This window comes from Megalobrama amblycephala, linkage group LG10, assembly GCF_018812025.1.
Source record: "Megalobrama amblycephala isolate DHTTF-2021 linkage group LG10, ASM1881202v1, whole genome shotgun sequence".
Classification (NCBI taxonomy): Eukaryota; Metazoa; Chordata; class Actinopteri; order Cypriniformes; family Xenocyprididae; genus Megalobrama; species Megalobrama amblycephala.
The window spans coordinates 33,656,317-33,675,063 of NC_063053.1; the positions used below are offsets into that span (position 1 = coordinate 33,656,317).

The 18,747-nt window shown below is 37.0% G+C and overlaps 2 protein-coding genes across 2 annotated transcripts in view; both read left to right on the top strand.

Moving 5' to 3' along the window:
- The window catches only part of arfgef3 (ARFGEF family member 3), a 66,024-nt gene extending 57,424 nt beyond the window's left edge, over positions 1–8,600 (top strand). The window contains 2 exon segments of the mRNA XM_048205842.1: positions 1,307–2,191; positions 6,125–8,600. Coding sequence (XP_048061799.1) covers positions 1,307–2,191; positions 6,125–6,316 — 1,077 coding nt within the window. The 3' untranslated portion in view covers positions 6,317–8,600.
- A 3,309-nt stretch (positions 8,601–11,909) lies between these two features.
- On the top strand, positions 11,910–17,518 carry LOC125277458 (small integral membrane protein 28-like). The gene is made up of 2 exons (XM_048205845.1): positions 11,910–12,373; positions 16,495–17,518. The coding sequence occupies exons 1-2, from the start codon at positions 12,263–12,265 to the stop codon at positions 16,876–16,878; spliced, it is 495 nt and encodes a 164-aa protein (XP_048061802.1). The 5' UTR covers positions 11,910–12,262; the 3' UTR covers positions 16,879–17,518.
- The last annotated feature ends 1,229 nt before the right edge of the window (positions 17,519–18,747 follow it).

Below are 18,747 nucleotides of genomic sequence, written 5' to 3' on the forward strand. Positions count from 1 at the left end.
TTATAAAGAATGAAGTTGTGTTTATGCATTATACAGACTGCCAGTGTTTAAAAATGAAAATAGCGACGGCTCTCTTGTCTCCGTGAATACAGTAATAACCGATGGTAACTTTAACCACTTTAACAGTACATTAGCAACATGCTAACGTAACATTTAGAAAGACAGTTTACAAATATAACTAAAAATATCATGTAATCATGGATCATGTCAGTTATTATTGCTCCATCTGCCATTTTTCGCTGTTTTCCTTGCTTGCTTACCTAGTCTGATGATTTGGTTTTGCACATCCAGACGTTAATACTGGCTGCCCTTGTCTAATGCCTTTTATAATGTTGGAAACGTGGGCTGGCATATGCAAATATTGGGGGCGTACACCCCGACTGTTACGTAACAGTCGGTGTTATGTTGAGATTCGCCTGTTCTTCGGAGGTCTTTTAAACAAATGAGATTTATATAAGAAGGAGGAAACATTATTTAACTATGCCAAGATAAATTCAATTTTTCATTCGAGGGCACCTTTAATATATGTATAGTAGGGCTGGGACAATATATCATGATTCGTGGATCAATGCGGATATTTTCCAAATGCATCCTGATTTTCTCTCTAATCGATTCTGAGCTTGGTTTTTAACAGCAGATGGCGCTGTAGACTAGTTTTTAACCACACTCTCAAATGCTCATGAAGAAGAGCACTCGTGCGTTCAGCTGAGTCTGAGAATGTACTTGTATCTCAGAATGCTTTTATGACGTTAGATGAATGTAAACAGCCCACCGCAAACACCCCTGTAACCTTTTCGAACTTTATGAATGATTATTTTATAGAGGGTTGAAGTGGTGTGTGTAAGGAATTAGAAGAGAGCAGAGTCTGGCTGTTTCTAAAGCACACAGTGCCATCTGCTGTTAAAGCTCAGAATCAATTCGAGAGAGAAACACGATGGATTCGGAAAATCTCAGAAATAATCCAGAATCATTTCTCGATTTCTCGATTTATTGCCCCAGCCCTAATGTACAGTAATATATTATAGTATATGTATAAATTGTTAGTTTCTAAAACTGATGAATTATGAATTTCTGTTATTTTGCATAGTAACAGTAATCACTTTACTTTCACAACAGAAACGCTGTGAAAGCTCAACATTTTTCTGGCTTTGCAGTTCTGCTGCTGCTGTTTTGACACTCTAGATGTGTGAAAACTTACTGTGTTCATTTGTGTTTACGTTTAAGCATAAGAATGCAAAAATGAAATCGAATGATTTGACTGCTGAATACCTTTGTGCATTAATATGCTTTCCTGTACGGTGTTCAGGCTTTGCTGTGTGCAATGCTGACAAACCAGGAGAACATCACGGTGGAGCAGGTGAAGAAGATCCTGAGTGAGGAAGAGGAGGGCGGCTCCGACTCTTCACAGCAGTGCTCCTCCGAGGATGAAGATATCTTCGAGGAGATGGCCCAGGTGAGTCCTCCGCGTGCGCGTGAGAAGCGGCAGTGGCACGCTCGCATCCCGTCTCTGAGCACGCAGCCCGCCAGCGGCGTGGACTGGGCGTGGCTGGTCAAACGTCTGCACAAACTCTGCATGGACTTGTGCAACAACTACATTCAGATGCACCTGGATCTGGAGAGTAGTCTAGGAGAACCGCCCACCCACCGGGCCGACCCACTCTTTTTCTTGCCGCTTTTTAATTCGGAGACCTCCACGCCCTCTACCGGGGGCCTGTCGGGCCACGGGACGCCCTCAGAGGACAGCTTCCGCCTGCACCTTGACGAGACGCCCTCGGAGGAGGTCCACAGTCCTGGTGGGTTGAGTGCGAGCCTTCCCCAACTGAGAGGAGAAAGGAGGGACGGGGCCCGTAAGAAGGAATGGTGGGAGAGTGCGGGAAATAAGCTGTACACCATCGCCACCGACAAGACCATCACCAAGCTTATGATCGAGTACAAGAAACGCAAGCAGCAGCACAATCACACCACGTTCGCCAAAGACGCCAAAGCGGGAGAGAAGAGGGGTGAGGCAGTGACCCTGCGCGGCCCGGACTCCCCAGGACCCCAGAGGCCCCAGCAACTAGTAGAGCAGGGGCCCATGCGTCACTCCTTCAGTGCGGGGCCGGAGCTACTGCGGCAAGAGAAGAGACCTCGATCCGGCTCCACGGCCAGTTCACACAACATCTCACTCAGAGACTCTGAGGCACAGATACAGGTACACTCTAAATCAGGGGTACTCAACAGGCGGCCTGCGGGCCGCATCCGGCCCGTCAGCATTACATTTGTGGCCCGCATCATGCTACATATAAAATGTATTTTTATTATAATTTGCGTTCAAAATTAGCGTGAATATTACTTTGTTTTTTTTACACATACACTAGGGTAGGCGTACAGTGCGCGTGACGCTGTAATCATCAGCAGAGAACGGGTATAGTGTACGCGCGCAGCACAGATTTTCTAACCGCAAAGAACAATATAAACTGAAGGCACTTTGCACTCGCGCATTGAATAGTTTTTGCACTAATTTAGTTTGTCCACAAGGTGTCAGCACTGAAACGGGCTGTTGTTTCAGTCTGAAAAGAAACGGAGAACACAGAACAAGAGTAACAAAAAACACAATAGCCGACCGTGTTGAAGATCGCTCGTTTGAGGGGATTAAGGGATACCAGCAACTCTAATTTTAAACAAGTACAAAGACATTTTATTGTAACACTATTTGAGCGAAAAAATCTAGACAAGCATGAATCTCTCTAGTGCGCATGTGTCGAGCACTTGTGTTCGTGAACGCCATCAAAGGCTCGAGACTGCGCGCAAGTAAAAACAAAGTAACCTTATTTTTCCATGATAAAATGCATTTGACATTCCTCAAACTTTGCAGTGTGTAAGTTGCCGAGCAGCATGAAAAACAAACCTTTTATTCTTTATGTCAATGTGTTATAAACAGAAAGCAAGCAGAGAGCGCTCCCATTACAGATCTGTCGTCACATCATTGAGCTCACGGAGAATCTTATTTATCATGTTTACAACGTTGGTTATAGTTAGATAATTCATGAGATTGTGATTGAACATAAAAAAAAAAGAAGAAGAAAAAAAGATTTTTGGATTCTGACCAAATTAAAAGGTAGACTAGGTAATAATACAAATAATAAAACAATTATTCTCTGAGTATAAATAGGTGGTATAAAAAGTGTTAAAAAGGTGCAATGGAGTATAAAAAGACTATAAAGAAGTGCAATGTTTTCGTCTTACGGACAAACTCTCATCAGCTAGTGAACAACAGCCAGACCTTAAATTTCTTGTGAAAACAATACAGACATTTCAAATGAATAAGGATTTCTTTTCATCAGTTCTTGTTTTTCTTTATGCATTTGTACATTAAGAATACAACAAGACAAGCTATTAATCCTTTTTTTAAATGCCATTTATCATGTTCAGTGACACTTTAAGAACGACACCATACTATTAAGACTTAGCTAGATAATAAACTGCACTTCTAGTAAATAAACAGTAAAACTACAAATATTGTCTTAAGTAGGTCTAAAAAAAAGTCTTACGATCCAAGTTATAATTTGCGGCCCTTCGCATTTCATTTTGTTAAAATGCGGCCCTCTTGGCCTCTGAACTTGAGTACCCCTGCTCTAAATAATAATGTGTTGGCTCAACAACAACAAAAATGAATGCAACAGTTTACATCATTTTTTTGAGTTATGACAACTTTGAGTGAATTTATGTTCCAACAACAAGCTACACTGAGTTAGAGGAACTTAATAATTTGTAGCATAAACACATATTTCTATGTTGATTACTCAAAAAACTTAAGTCACTCCAACTACCAGAGTTGTAGCCCTGGAACCAATTAACCGTATCTTTTTAAGTTCAGATCAACAGCTGTCATAGCACATGCTAACGTAACTTAATTAACATACGTTTAATGAACAAGTAAGATATTACTTGTCACTGGCATTAGTGCATGTATCTACTCTTCAGAACCACAAAAACTTCAACATTACAGAAACTCTTTTAAATGTCAAACATAACAGCATTAAACACTAACCCCATTATTTACACTGCACCTGTCTGCGGCACGTTACGGCTCTGACGCGGCCACTCTAGTCAATGCTTGTGTTTAAACCAGCTTCGCTAAAGATAGGCGCCAAGTCTATTTTTGACGGACGGAGCGTCCAAACCGCACAGTTCACATACAAAATAAAGTCAAAATAATCACCCTGTGTAGACTCCAGATCATATTTCAATGCACTAGGAGGCCAGAAATTGAAGAAAATCTTTTATCCTTGTTGTCCATAACTGGACTTTTAAGTGTATTAACTGTCTGTAGGCTATAGAAATAAAATAAAGTAGGGCATAGCAATAAACACAATTAAACCGGACTAAATATAACCATTTAGCCATTTAAAACACTACAAAATCAAGGAAACGAACGCCGGACAGGCAAATCTGGTCTTCTGAAATGCTCCTGGTGTGAGTTGAAGGAGCTGTAATGCGCTGCAGACGTGTGCAGTGTAAATAAGGGGTAACAGGTCTTTCCCTTCACTAAAAACACATAAAATAACACTTAATTTCAACATTTATTCTCCTTAAATTAAGTCCTCTGCAAAGCATGCTGGGAACTACAAATCCACTGCCTAATTTCTGAAGTTGTCAAGACAATTTCATTACGTTACTATAACTTAATTTTTTTTTTAAAGGCAATTAACGCTAAACATTTGAGTTTAATTTACAGACAATATTATGTTGATGTAATGATCAACATTAACACCAACAGAACTCTACAAAATAATGTTTAATAAGTAAAATAAGTTTGCTGAAATACTAAAATGACTGAAAGAGAAATAATAATGAATTAAAGCTAAATAGAAATATTTAAATGAAAATAACTACTACAGGGTTTCTGATGGTTTTATGAAAGTAAATTTAAGACCTTTTTAAGATCAAGTAAAGAAAATGTAAGGAATAAATTCAAGGGAACACAATACATCAATATGTTCTCTATATGTAAATGTCCAGAGAGAAACACAATGACTTATAGCAACACTTCAGAGTCTGAAAATACAACTTCGAACAGATATCCATTGCTTTTTAACTTCATTTTACAAAAAAGCTTGAATTGTTCTGCTCAAAACTACTACAATATGAAAATAAATTTAACTGTTCCTTCTGATCACACTGCAAAAAAAGTGTTTTTCCTCAGTATTTCTCTTTTTTCCAGTACAAAAGATTCTTAAATCATGATACATTTACTTGAGAAGCAAAATGACAAAATATGAAGTTTTGTTTTCTGTGAAATTGATCAAAATGAAGTTTATGATTAAAACAAGAACAAATATCTGCAAGTGGGCTCAGATTGACAGATATTTGTTCTTGTTTTAAGCATAAACTCACATAATTTTTTTTTAGACTTTATTTTACATTTGCATTTCAAGTAATACTAGATATTTGTATTGGAAAAAGTATATATTTGTGTTGGAAAACAGGATAAAAAGAAAAAAATATGGAAGATATAAATTTTTTGCAATGCATGCAACATTTAATGAATTTTGTTCTGATATAAGACCTTTTTAAGGCCTTAATTTGTTGCAAATTAAGACTTTTCAAGAACCACAGAAACCCTGAACTGAATGAAATGAAAAATTACTAAAACTTTCAAACGAAAACAAAAAATAGCAAAACAAAAGCTCGTTCAAAATCCATTATTATTTCCAATTTTATTAATAAATTAAAAATACAGAAGTAAAATACAGTATTTAAAACTTTTTAAATTAAATGTATGCAGACATGATTCTAAGATTATTCTGGGTAACACTTTATTTTAGTGTCTTTGTTATGCATGTTACATGCATAATTACATGCAACTAAACCAAACCCTCTAATAAGTGCATGTTGTTAATCAATATTCCGCAGTACTTAAGTGTATAATTACACTGTAACAAAGACACCTTTTTCACAGTAATTCTGTATTTTTAGCTAAGCAGAATCATGAATATTTCTATTCTGGTGTCACCTCTGACCTGTGCAGAAAACCTTCAGCTAAATTAATTGTGATTAAATGATTTTTTTGGAATTGCAGATTTCTTGTATATAGGACTGATATTATTTTATGCAAACTTGGATTGTCCATTTTCCTGCCCAGGCCTGGACCAACATGGTCCTCACGGTCCTGAATCAGATCCAGCTCTTGCCGGACCCCACGTTCATCGGCCTCCAGCCAGCGGTGTTCCCCTGCATCAGTCAGCTGACCTGTCATGTGACTGACCTCAGAGTGCGGCAGGCGGTGCGCGAGTGGCTCGGGCGAGTGGGGCGTGTTTATGACATCATCCTGTGATGACCAGCCTTTTTCATGTGCTTTACTCTTTGCCTCAGCATATGCTCATATATCCCGTGACGCTGTTAGCTGTCCAACTTTGCTAACTATTTTTATTGTAGTGCACAGTGACCTCTGTGTAATACAAATCCCTTTTGTGGATGTTCTTCAATATTCATGCTGTTAAATTCAGAATCTATATTTTTTATTTATTTATATCTCTGAAAGTTCATTGGCTTTAAATGTACATGTGCCATAAACAGAAGTATGTTGTTTTCCAGGGTGTTTTTCTCTCATTTAACCCTTTAAAACTTCAACTTTAAAACTCCCCTGAACATTTCAACATCAGTTAAAGTCATTGCACAATGATATGTGTAACTTTTTGCACTTTTGTTAATGCTTTGTTTAATATATCTAAAGCATGAACTTGTGCTTTTTAAATGCCATTTTATGTTGCTATACTGTAGTATTATCACATTTCATGTCCATAATATTCAATGCCTTTAAATATCTAACTCAAGCCAATTCCTCTGATTCCTATTTTACTCTGAACAAAAACACGACAGAATATAACACGACATTGCGTCCTTTTGTAGTGTGTATAATACTGATATCAGCTCATAGAGTATCAGCTAGTTTAAAATCAGTAGTCCAGATGCGTTGGCTTTATCTCAGTTTGTTTTTGTCTGTAAATCTAGAAGCACTGGAGTTGCGTTCAAGCTTCACATGAAAGCTGATCCACAAACACTGCACTAGCTCTCAAAACTCATTATTCTGTTTAATATCCAATGTCCGTCCATCCAGTCAGCCAGAAACTGTGCGCCATAGATTCCACTACCCATAATCCAATGGGAATCTATGGTTTAAATATCAGATACTAGTTTTAGAGTTCACCAAACGACATTACATCTGACTAAACTTGAATAAAACAGTAAGAAATAAAATATACAATAGAATACTTTTCATAGCTGCACCGTATGTTGTCTTAAAAGTCAAGTCTCGCCGAAACTATCATATCAAACGGTTGAAATTTAAGGACAGTTTTAACTGGAGACTATTTGCAATCTGTATTTATTAAAATTGGATATCTTTGCACTTACAATTTTAATGCTTTATCCCAAATATATTTTATTTCTTGATCTAAAACTGCAGTTGTTTGAATATTATTTTTTGTCTTCAATCATCTGCATGTATTATGTATATGTTGATTTTTATTGTGAAAAAGGATATGCATTTTATTTATTTTGTGATGCTTAGTGTTATCAAGAGAAATTTGCTCAAAACATATGACAAGCTACAGAGAAATGGAATGTAATTCATAAATAGTTACTGTGCTGCACTTCAGTATGCGCAATGGGATCTATAGGAAGATCTGGACCCGTATACAGATATTCTTTACATATATCCAGTGCACACAGTCCTATGTTGCATAATCATAATCAGAATGTATAATCCTTGGCTCTATTTGCTCATATTCTGTTGAGTTTATGGCAAATGCTTGGCGTAAACAACGGGGAGATTAAACAGGATGTTGAAAGGGACCAAAGACAAATTTATGTGACAAATTTATATTCAATATGAGATTGAATTCTAAAAAACTATTACTATATACTTTATTTTTAGCAAAACGAAGGTGTTTTTTTTTTTCCAGTTGAAATCCTGATTTGTCTAGAGTCCAGGTTTTTTATTTGTATTTATTTTTTTTCCTCTTCTTTTTCTCCAGGTAGGTACAAATTGAAGTACAGTCTACATTTGTGTTGGTTTTGTAAGTAGTCAGAAGCACAAAGTTCTCTTTGAACAGATTGTGAAAATGTTCAGACAGTGTTTTGTCTTCATAAAACACAGACTTTATAAACTCCAAGGGATATTTTTAGAGGATTTTTTTGTGTAAAGGATTGGTTTGAGACCTTGGTCTGAATCCATAGGAAAACACTATGGATTATGTTGTGCAGACTTAAGCTAAACCTAAAAATGCAAGCTAAAACTGATTTCTGTGTAATACTCAAAACATGTCTTAATTTTAGCTCTGCAAACGTATGTTTAATTGATAATGCCACTCCATTTCCAGTGCGCTACCAGTAATGATCTCATAATGTACCACACATATATTCTTTTAAATACTATGGCCAGGATATGTTAGTGTTTGGAGGGAGTGCGCTCAGTACTTACTTTACTACATGCTGTTTATTATCAAACTTCTATCAATCAACTGCAGTATGTGCATTACGCTGAATGTCTTCTGAAGTGTTTATTAGATGATCATTTATGTTGTAAGTGTTGTAGAATAAATAAGCAGAATTACAAACCGTGTGTGTGTGCTTTTTTATTGGCAAGAGTCTGTTTATTATATTATTAAATCACATGCACATACACTGCAAACTGATTTGCAAAAACCAGAGCTTATTTCTGAGTGGATTCATTTATGCTTTGAAATTTTTTTATTTTGATAGGAGACAGGTTTTTCTGTAACCAAGCAGATGCTGAAAAGCAATATAATGCTGAAATATCATTATAAAAAATAGATATACATAATACTTAGATGCTCCCCAGAAGTAGAAATTAACAAATGCGTTGATAAGGTTTCATTTGTTAACATTAGTTAACTACATTATTTAACATGAACAATGATCAACACGTCTGCAGCATTTATTATGTTTTTAGTTATTGTTAATCTCAACATTTATTAATACAACTTTTGATCTTGAAAAATTAAAAATGTATCTGTTAACATTACTTAATGCACTGTGATATAACATTTTGGACCATCCCTCCTCTCAAATCTATTTTTAGTTTATCAGTATTTCTGGTTTGTCTTGATAGAACAGCCCTCTTTAGGTTATGCCACACCATCTCAGCTTAAAGGGTTTGTTTACCCAAAAATGAAAATTACCCCAAGCTTTACTCACCTTCAAGCCATCCTAGGTGTATACCCAAAAAAGTGCATCCATCCATCATAAAAGTTATCCACACGGCTCCGGGGGGTTAATAAAGGCCTTCTGAAGCAAAGCAATGCGTTTGTGTAAGAAAAATATCCATATTTAAAACTATCCGACAGATGACTGTACGCATCGATTTACGGCAAAGGAGTAAATTCTGACCTGACACATAATGAACGTGGAAGCGAAGAAGTTAGAGCATTAGGTTAGGGTAGGAGCTTGGGTCTGTTGTCCAGCCGTATTTGTTTGAACCACGAGAGGCATCTAAGCTTACGCTACTCCTCTTAGCATACTCACCATCCCTTAGAATGCATTGTATTTTTGTTAAAGGTCCCGTTCTTCGTGATCCCATGTTTCAAACTTTAGTTAGTGTGTAATGTTGTTGTTAGAGTATAAATAAAATCTGTAAAATTTTAAAGCTCAAAGTTCAATGCCAAGCGAGATATTTTATTTAACAGAAGTCGCCTACATCGAACGGCCAGTTTGGACTACATCCCTCTACTTCCTTCTTTAATGACGTCACTAAAACAGTTTTTTGACTAACCTCCGCCCACAGGAATACACAAGAGTTGCGTTTGTAGAGTGTGTTTGTCGCCGTGTCGTCGAAACGCTGTTATTTTCATCCCGCAGTCCAATCACCGGGTCTGATTCCGGCTCAAATTGATAGGGTAAAATTAAAGACATGTTTACAATAACACTGAGCGCGTGCATCTCCACGTTATGGTAAGAGGCGTGACCTTTCCAGGCAAGATGCGCTAAACTGCTGTCGAATCACAATACAGGAACCGCTGGCACAATCAGAACTCGTTACGTATTTCTGAAGGAGGGACTTCATAGAACAAGGAAGTCATCAGCCCGTTTTTATGACAGTGGAAACAGCGGTATACAGATAAGTAAATTATGTGAAAAATACTGTGTTTTTTTTAACACATGTACACATGTTATATTGCACACTATAAACACAATCAAAGCTTCAAAAAACCACGAAAAACGGGACCTTTAAATTAAAATGGAAAAAAATATAAATGGACACAAACTGCCAGCTTACTCCCCTCATGCAAATGAGTTCAGTTTCAAACAAAGGAATTTTCCCGCTTGTAAATTGCACCTTTCTCATTGGTCAAGCCAAAACTCAAAGGTGTGACCTTTACAACTTCAGCACCATCGGACTGAACCATCAAGAATTTCTCCTGAGACTGCATATCCAGACGCTCTTCAACAGCTAAGGCATTTGCAAGTATCGTACATTTGAAGACTAAACGGCGATTTAGTATTAAAGGTGGGATAAGTAGGTTTTCAAAAACACCGTTGGACATTGTTTTGAAATCAACCCAAACAAACACACCCCTCTCTTTGCTCCTCCTCAAAAACTCACTCTCCAATCCTATTCCTAACCACCAAGATGGTCTCGAACCCCAGCCCGATCGCTGCTGGCAGGCGAGGCAAGTGCATTCTCTAGCGGTCATCTGTGTGCAGTGGTTTATACGCAGAGCTCTCACTATCTGGCCACTGTTACACACGTAATGCGAGTGGATGTCTGTTTATCACAGCTGACGTGCAACAAAAGGCTTCATGAAAAATAAAAGGCTTGCAACATTACACACTAACTAAAGTTTAAAAACGTGAAATCGCAATGAACAGTTTAATTCAACTACATGAAGTGTGTTTTGGTGGAAGCCTAAAATTCCACCAAAACACACCTACAATTCCTAAAATTCGAGCAACTGATCCAAATATTTATAATTAATTATAACGAGATATTTCCCTTTTGAGGACATTATTTAATATAACTTAGATTGTATTCATCTGAAAGAAGAAAGTCATATACACCTAGAGTAAATCATGTGGTAATTAAAATTTTTGGGTGAACTATCCCTTCATGGTCAGAATTCAGCAAAACACAATTTCTTCTTTTTTAACCATTGTAGTTGGCGTGTGCTCCGTTTCACCATTTCAACCGTTTCACTTGAAACAGGCATTGCAACAGAAGGGGCCTCCGCTCACGCTCACGAAGATGACAGTGTTGGAAATTAACGGGGGCTCGGAGTAAAAATTCCACCAAAATTAATAAAAATGACCTCAAAATTCAAGTTATGGGTCAAAAATGTCTCTGTGTGAGTTCTTGTTTGTAATATTTATAAAGGATATCAGCACTTTTGCAAATGGCATTATACAACAGTTCAATAAACAAGATTTTTTCTGAGCAAGCAAAATTGCGAATGTATCAGCTGTTTTGATCAAATCGTTTGAATGAATGATTCAATGACTTACTCATTATTGTAATTGCTCAGTCAATTATTCTTCTCTGAAATGAATCGCATTTTTGAGAGCCTAAACATGCTCGAAAACTCATGAAACTTTGCACACACATCAGAAGTGGTGAAAATTTACATCTGATATGGGTTTCAGAATTAGGTGTGGCAAAATGGCTCGATAGCGGCACCTACAAAATTTCAATTGAGCGCCATTTGCGCTACCTTTCACATACAAGTATGAAATTCGGTACACAGATATAACAGCCCAATACCTACAAAAAAGTGAGAGTGCAAAATTTTTGCAGTTTTTGCCATTTCCAGATGTTGTATTTTAACAAACTCCTAGAGCTTTAATCAAATCAAGATCATATTGGTCAGTCTTTTTGGGGGGGTTTTGCACACAAAAAGTATTCTTGTCACGTATATGACCGTATGTGGCTCCATTTACAAAGTTCAGTGATACATGTGTTTGGTTTTTTGCTAAAGAAGGTCAGTCGTTGGAGAAAATAACTCTGCAGCTAGCACAAGTTAGGACTGTTTCCCAAAGCCGTCGGACTGGACCCAGATGACCTCACAGCTGTGTAATGTATGTAGGCCAGTTGTGTTAAGTTCTGGGTTCAGCAGTTCCCTGTGATTGGATGCTCCGGCACAAATCTTGATCCCTGCTTGTGTCAAACGGCTTCTACTTGCATATGACGGCCACAGGCTAAGCCATTAATGCTAGATGATGCAGCAGTGTATAATCAGCACTCACTGGCAGAGCTGACAGAGCAAACATGCGTGTGCTTATGGACAGCAGCTGGATACAGTTTGGCCCGGCAGGACGGGGCTCATACGACTGGGTCGCAGGTGCATCTGCGTCGCCATCAACTGAGAACCGTCTTAAGGTAAAACTCTTTCGTTTGCTTATAGACTATGCAGATGGGGTAAATCAACCATGTGTTCTTGTAACTGCACCCATCCCTCCAGGGGTAGCCTGTCACATTTCTATATGACAGCTTTCATTTAAAAGTTACAGCATGATCATTCATTCCACGGCTCATATCATAAGCATTTAGCATCTGTCACCAACACTCGTACACACACAAAAGCAGTCATATGGTGTAAGTCTCAGTGCTGTTAAACTGTTGAATGCTGACAGATCTGAACTAATGTTGGAACTATGTCGTATAATAATAATATAATATGTATAATATAATATCTGAGCAATATCACACAAGCAGGAATGCAATATGTAAAGAATAAACGATGATGAGCTGTTGAATTATGGAAAAGTAATGCACAACTGAGGTGGTAATGCAGGCATGGTGCAAAGCAGAGCATTATTTTTCAAAAATTCAACAGACTGGAGTCAATTAAACCACTCATACTATGGTTACCACACTTCATTTTACATTTACTGCTGCATTCATGCCATGTCGTAATTACTGTAATTTCGAGATAACGACACGTGACGTTCTACTCGGAGATGTTCACATCCTAAGACTCATAATTAAGTGCTTCTGTGGCAACACTATCAACGCCTAAAAGAAATCTGCAGTGCTCAGGTGAAGCTGGAGCTCTCAGAAAATTCCCAGTTTACAAGCTGTAATTACGAGCTTAACAAGGACGTGAATGTTTTTCACAAGTTGGAATCTCGTAATTACAACATGGAGTGAACAAACCTACATTTACAAATTTAACAAACGCTTTTATCACTAGAGAGGATCAAAAGCAATTCATCAAGGAATTGCTTTTTTCAATAGCCAGGTTTCCATCCAAGGATTTTTTTGTGAAAAAAGGTTTAGCACATCAAAATGTTTACTGATATTGCTGATGCAAATGCCTATTATCGATAATTTTTTTGCAAATTCAGCAATATTTTTTCGTTTAGCTTTAGAGCATAAATTCTATGTCGATACTTTAAATGTCGCTAGTTTGGAAACAATTTTTGTCGAGAAAAGCAGTAGCCTCTCACTGCAGAACACTCGAGATCCAGGAGGTGGAGACGGGTAGGTTTATGGATATATAAAGTGGGAGGATATTGTGTTCTGCAGTGAGGACCATCTCGAAAAAAGGGGCTTTAACGCAAATAAATGTGGAGTCACATGACAGAATTAGCTTATAAGCAGCGTCCACGCATTAAATCTATTGTAGCCTATAGATATTATTAAATTGTATAGGCCTATAAAATTATTTTATTACTGTTGGTAAGAATAAGACGTGTTACCTCTCAAACATCATTCATCCTTATTTTGTAAAAAAAAAAAAAAAAAAAAAATCTTGATTACCCATCTTAATTTGATATTAAGTTGGTGTTTTATAGGCTAACAAGTTAAAATGTATTCATTTTGTTCTGAAGATGAAAAAGACAAATTACATTCTGTACAGTGTTTAGTCAAAAAGGTTTTAAAAAAAAAAAAAAACGTTTAGTCAACTTAAAATGTTAAGTTATATTACAGTTTTTCTCAGTCGCTTTGGTACATTTCTCAGATCAGAATTGAAATTCTCAAAACTACCTGTTCAATTCTCACATCATTGTGTCACTTGTGCACATCAAAAAAGCAGTTTCTCATTTCTTTGAACAAGTTGCAAATGCTTTGGTACATCCATGCAAATGATTATGTACAATTCTCTGTTGTTTCCTACATTATCAGTTGCTTATGTCATGTTGATCAAAATGTATTATATTGGGTCTCTGTTGAATAGTCTCACCCCCCACAACATTTAGGCACAAGCTCATAGCATAAGTCTTTACATGCAAAATGGTTGAACACGTTATCATAATATGTCAAGCATATTTCTATACTTTCTATATTTCCATTAGACTTTTTTCTAAATCTGTCCTGAATTGGTAAATTGCTCCCAGGTGAATCTTGACTTTCTCTAACGACATGATTCAATGACTCAATGACATGTTCTGTCAATAAAATACAGTACAAACAGTAAGAGAGTAAATTTGAATCTTTTCCGTTCTCTTGCAATTACACTCACACATACACTAAGATGTAACTTATAATTGACAATAATTGTCATCAAAACTTTAGCCATAGTTTCCATCAGAACATCCCTCCAGAGTAAACTGTTATATTGAGAACATGACTAAACAATTTGACTGTCTTATCCGTACACAATGACACAAGGACTTGTCATTCTGATGGCACTGACATGTTCATTGACACAGATATTTACTTTTGAGAGATGAACTAAGGATTTTGAGTAAGAGAGTGGCTTTTGCAGGTTATCCATGGTGTTTTGCTATTTGTACAAATTGTTTTGAGAAATGCACTTACTGTTTTGCAAATTGTGAGTTTGATTCGAGAAATGTACCAAAGCGACTGAGAAAAACTGTAAGCAACAACTTGGATATTTGAGTTATCTTAATTTAAATCTGAGAAAGATATTCTGACACTAAGTTTTAAGTTGTGATAGATAATTGGAGCAATATTGTTTACAGTGTATAAATAGGCAAATAACATGCTAAGCCTATTTCCAAGCCTTCTAGATGAGGAAAATATAGCACCTCTGCAGCTCGTCAAAAATAAAAAATCAGCAGCGATTTGATGTTTTTGATCGATTTGATGTTATTGAACTCTGAAACTTTTTTTTGAATGATCTGAATGTATTGGTTCTCTGTCACGACAAACCGCAACTAGCATACATTAAAGATTGTTGCTATATGACCGAACATTTCACTGTATAGGCCAATACCAATATTTTTATGGACCCTACAAATTTTGCATAGCCTACAGGAAATTAGCTGCCTTGATTTCCTATTTCCTAATTTAGTAATAGGCTTATTATTTGTGAAAATACTAAGGAGTAAACTGGTGAATTCCAATTGTCTCATTACTCTCTGTATTTTGCAAATATTTGGAATGTGAAAGTATGATATAATTTGCGATAGTGCCTGTGAAATTATGTACGGAAATGACTCCGACTGCAGATTTTTTAGCGATACAACAAAACTTATGCGACAATGAGCTTTTTTTAGGGATGACATCATTTTGCACAACCAGTTTATCGGTAAAAGGCCAATTGGATGGAAACAGGCTGGAGACAGAAAATGTTGCAATCTTTTTTTTTTTAACTGCATATTCACTTTGTCGATAACAAAACAGCACCAAAAAGTGGAATGGACAACTTGACTAATGTCGCCTTCACCAAGCTTCACCAAGCTACAACTCTTTCAGTTTGTGTTTAAAAAACAAGTTTGAGTGAGAATAGTTTGTAAGAGCGCGATTATAAACACAATGAGACTGTGAAAATGGACTAGTTAGGCCCTGTCCCAAATGGAACCCTAAGCCCTCGCAATCTTCTTCCGAGTCCACGCTTTTGTGATGTACAGTGATGGCGCTTTGACTGTCGGGCAGAAGTCTGCTGTGGAGCTCACTGGCTCAGCAAAGTGCGCATCGAGGGTGCATATCACTAAAATGACAAATGGGACACCCTGCAGGCTCATGGACTCAACAGACACGTGCACATGGCAGCCATTTTAAGTCCATAAGTCTGTAAGTGCACATAAGTGTGACATTGGGGACAAGGCCTTGGTAGACGAGAATACCTGTTCGGCTCATGGCGTTTTAAAGTCCTCGACAACCATATTTAGACACTTGTGAGTAAGTAAAATCTTATTGCTGATGTGCAGTAGTAATAAATGTGAAAAAGAAAAAGAACTGGAAGTGATAAAACTGATTTCTGGGTGTTTGGCCTACAAAAATACTCCATCCCTGCAGCACAACATTGCTGTGATGTAATATGAGTGACAGGTTGCCCCGTCCCTCGCGCCAGTAAACACGTCATCAGTGAAGAGATATCGCTGCAAGAGGGAGAAGTTATTGTGAATAAAGATTATGAGGCACATGAATTAAAATAAATAAAAATAATGATGTGCATGGATAAATCATTTATAAAAATCGCTGCAATATTCCATAAAAAAATAATATTTCATGGTGACATTAAGGAACAGACCTGACCCTGTGATCATCATCATGTGATTTCTTACGTTTCTATTCTCATGTGTTGTCAGGGTTACTGGAACGAGCTGGCTTCAAACAAGGTCGGAGAGAGAGCGGAGGAAACGCTCTATGTTGCCATAATAACGGGCTCGTTGCTCTTCCTCATTGGAATCGCCTTGTTCGTTTACAGAAGATGTTTCAGGGTCAAAGAGAACACGGCCAAAGTAATAACACTGGATTTTGACGACGCTAATGGCACCGCTGAATTTCTGTCCACTTTGGAGGAAGGAGACAGAGCCGAAGAAGAGAGCGACGGGGTTTTTCTGATGGTTTATCTACCGGCCCCATACGAGAAGACCCTCACGAAGATAGCGCGCGCCGCCAGCACTTCCAGCTCCCACAATGAAGTGGAGATTGTGGAATTAGACACAGAGAACTCCACTGATCAAGAGTGACCATTCAAAGTCCATATTTTCCCTCCAGTGTAACGCACGCATCGATCCATATAATGCATGAACACTAACAAAAAGCACATGGTACTCTGGGATGGTACTAGCCCATTGTTTTCATTTGAAGGTGGCCTGCTTTGGAATCCCATGTAAATAGCATTGTGCATGAATATGGTAATAATTCACTAACACTATATCAATGTACCATAGTGCTAATACCACCACTTTACCATGGTAGCCTACCACCACAGCAGTTTTTGTAAGGAAGTAGTTGCTTTTGAATCCTTATGATCTATGAAACTACAAAATATGTATTAATCGAAATAGCAAGTCTACAAAAGGATGTGCATTTTTATTAATTTCACCATAAATGCAGTGATTTTGAATTCTAGTAGTATTGTATATAATAAAGTGTGTATATACAGTGCATAAAATATATTATTTGCAAATGTTAAATGGTTTTAATAGTTTTGAGATCTTTTTTTTTGTAAAATAATTTTACCACATCATTATTTCATTGGTGACATAACTTTTTTTGTTAATGTGTAAGCACATCTCTAGTTAATGTCAGCTCTTTTACCACATTATGTGATTTTGTTTTAAAATTAAATTCACCCGCAAGTAAAGTGAAATAAAATTAAATTGTATTACCACAATAATTGGTTTGAGAAGCCGAATTATTGAATTTCAGAAGCTTTTGAGTATTCTAGGAATTATCTGAACAGGAGAGGCAAATTATGTTATCTTTGTATCAAATTATAGGTGTTACATGGTTTCAAAGCATGTCTTTATGTTATTAACAATGTGTCATAATCAATCATATAGGGTAAATTTGGCACGTCACTTGACAATATGATGATGAATTCAAAACAACTTGATTATGACATTGTTAATAGCATAAAGTAGAGCCCGACCGATATTATCGGCCGATATGAGCTAATTGCATTTAAATCGGCATCGGCGTTTATAACGGCCGAAGAAACATGAGAAACAGAGTCTCATGCTTCACTCATGTTATGAGTGTTGCATAGTTTGCCCACCAGAGGGAGCTCTGCAACTCCCCAGTTGACAACAGCGCCAGAAATCCACTACAGAAGAAAGTATTGTTGTACTCTTTTGACGGTGAGTCTGTCGTTCGTCATGTGAAATGATTGTAGATTTAGTTCATACACTGTATATAAAAACAGTGTGGTAGTTCTAGCTAACGGTCCTATCATTATTACTTCTAAATATTCTGTAACATCACTTACAGCCGCTAATGCATTGCTATATTAGATTACCCACAAAGCTAATACCATGTTTATCAGTGGAAGAGCGCGAACGTTAATAAGAGGTCAAACTATAACGTTAGCGTTTAACTTATTCTAAATATATCTGCAGTGTTTCCCATTTAACTTATTTTAATTTTATTTTCAATTCATTGACATGGTTTTGTGGAATATTGAATTTGTTTGGTATAGCTCTTTTACTTTAACTTTAGTATTATAATTTATTTACAGTACACACACAGACTGTTAAAACCAGCTTCAACTGGAAGTAAGTAAAACTGTTAAATGTTTAAAACCAGACTGTTTTTTGATCATTAAAAAAATATATACTTTTGATGTGCAATTGTTTAGTCATTGAGACTGTAATCTAAGGCTTTTTTTTTTTTTAACATAATCCCTTCTGGAAAATGGTTTATACAGCCCACATACATAGAACAGGCAGATATTTTGCTATTGAATGTCGTGTAAGTGTAGTTTATAGGAAATGGGTCTAATATCCAGTTTATTTTCAAAATCAAAATATCGGCTTATAAATCGGCTCTTTTCGAGTTAATATCGGCATCGGCCCCCAAAAATCCATATCGGTCGGGCTCTAACATAAAGACAT

Bases quoted from the DNA above. Each gene is read 5' to 3' on its own strand.
- LOC125277458 (XM_048205845.1), top strand. From the start codon at position 12,263: ATGCGTGTGCTTATGGACAGCAGCTGGATACAGTTTGGCCCGGCAGGA. The intron at 12,374-16,494 runs GTAAAACTCTTT...ATGTGTTGTCAG, and splicing joins CAACTGAGAACCGTCTTAAG to GGTTACTGGAACGAGCTGGC.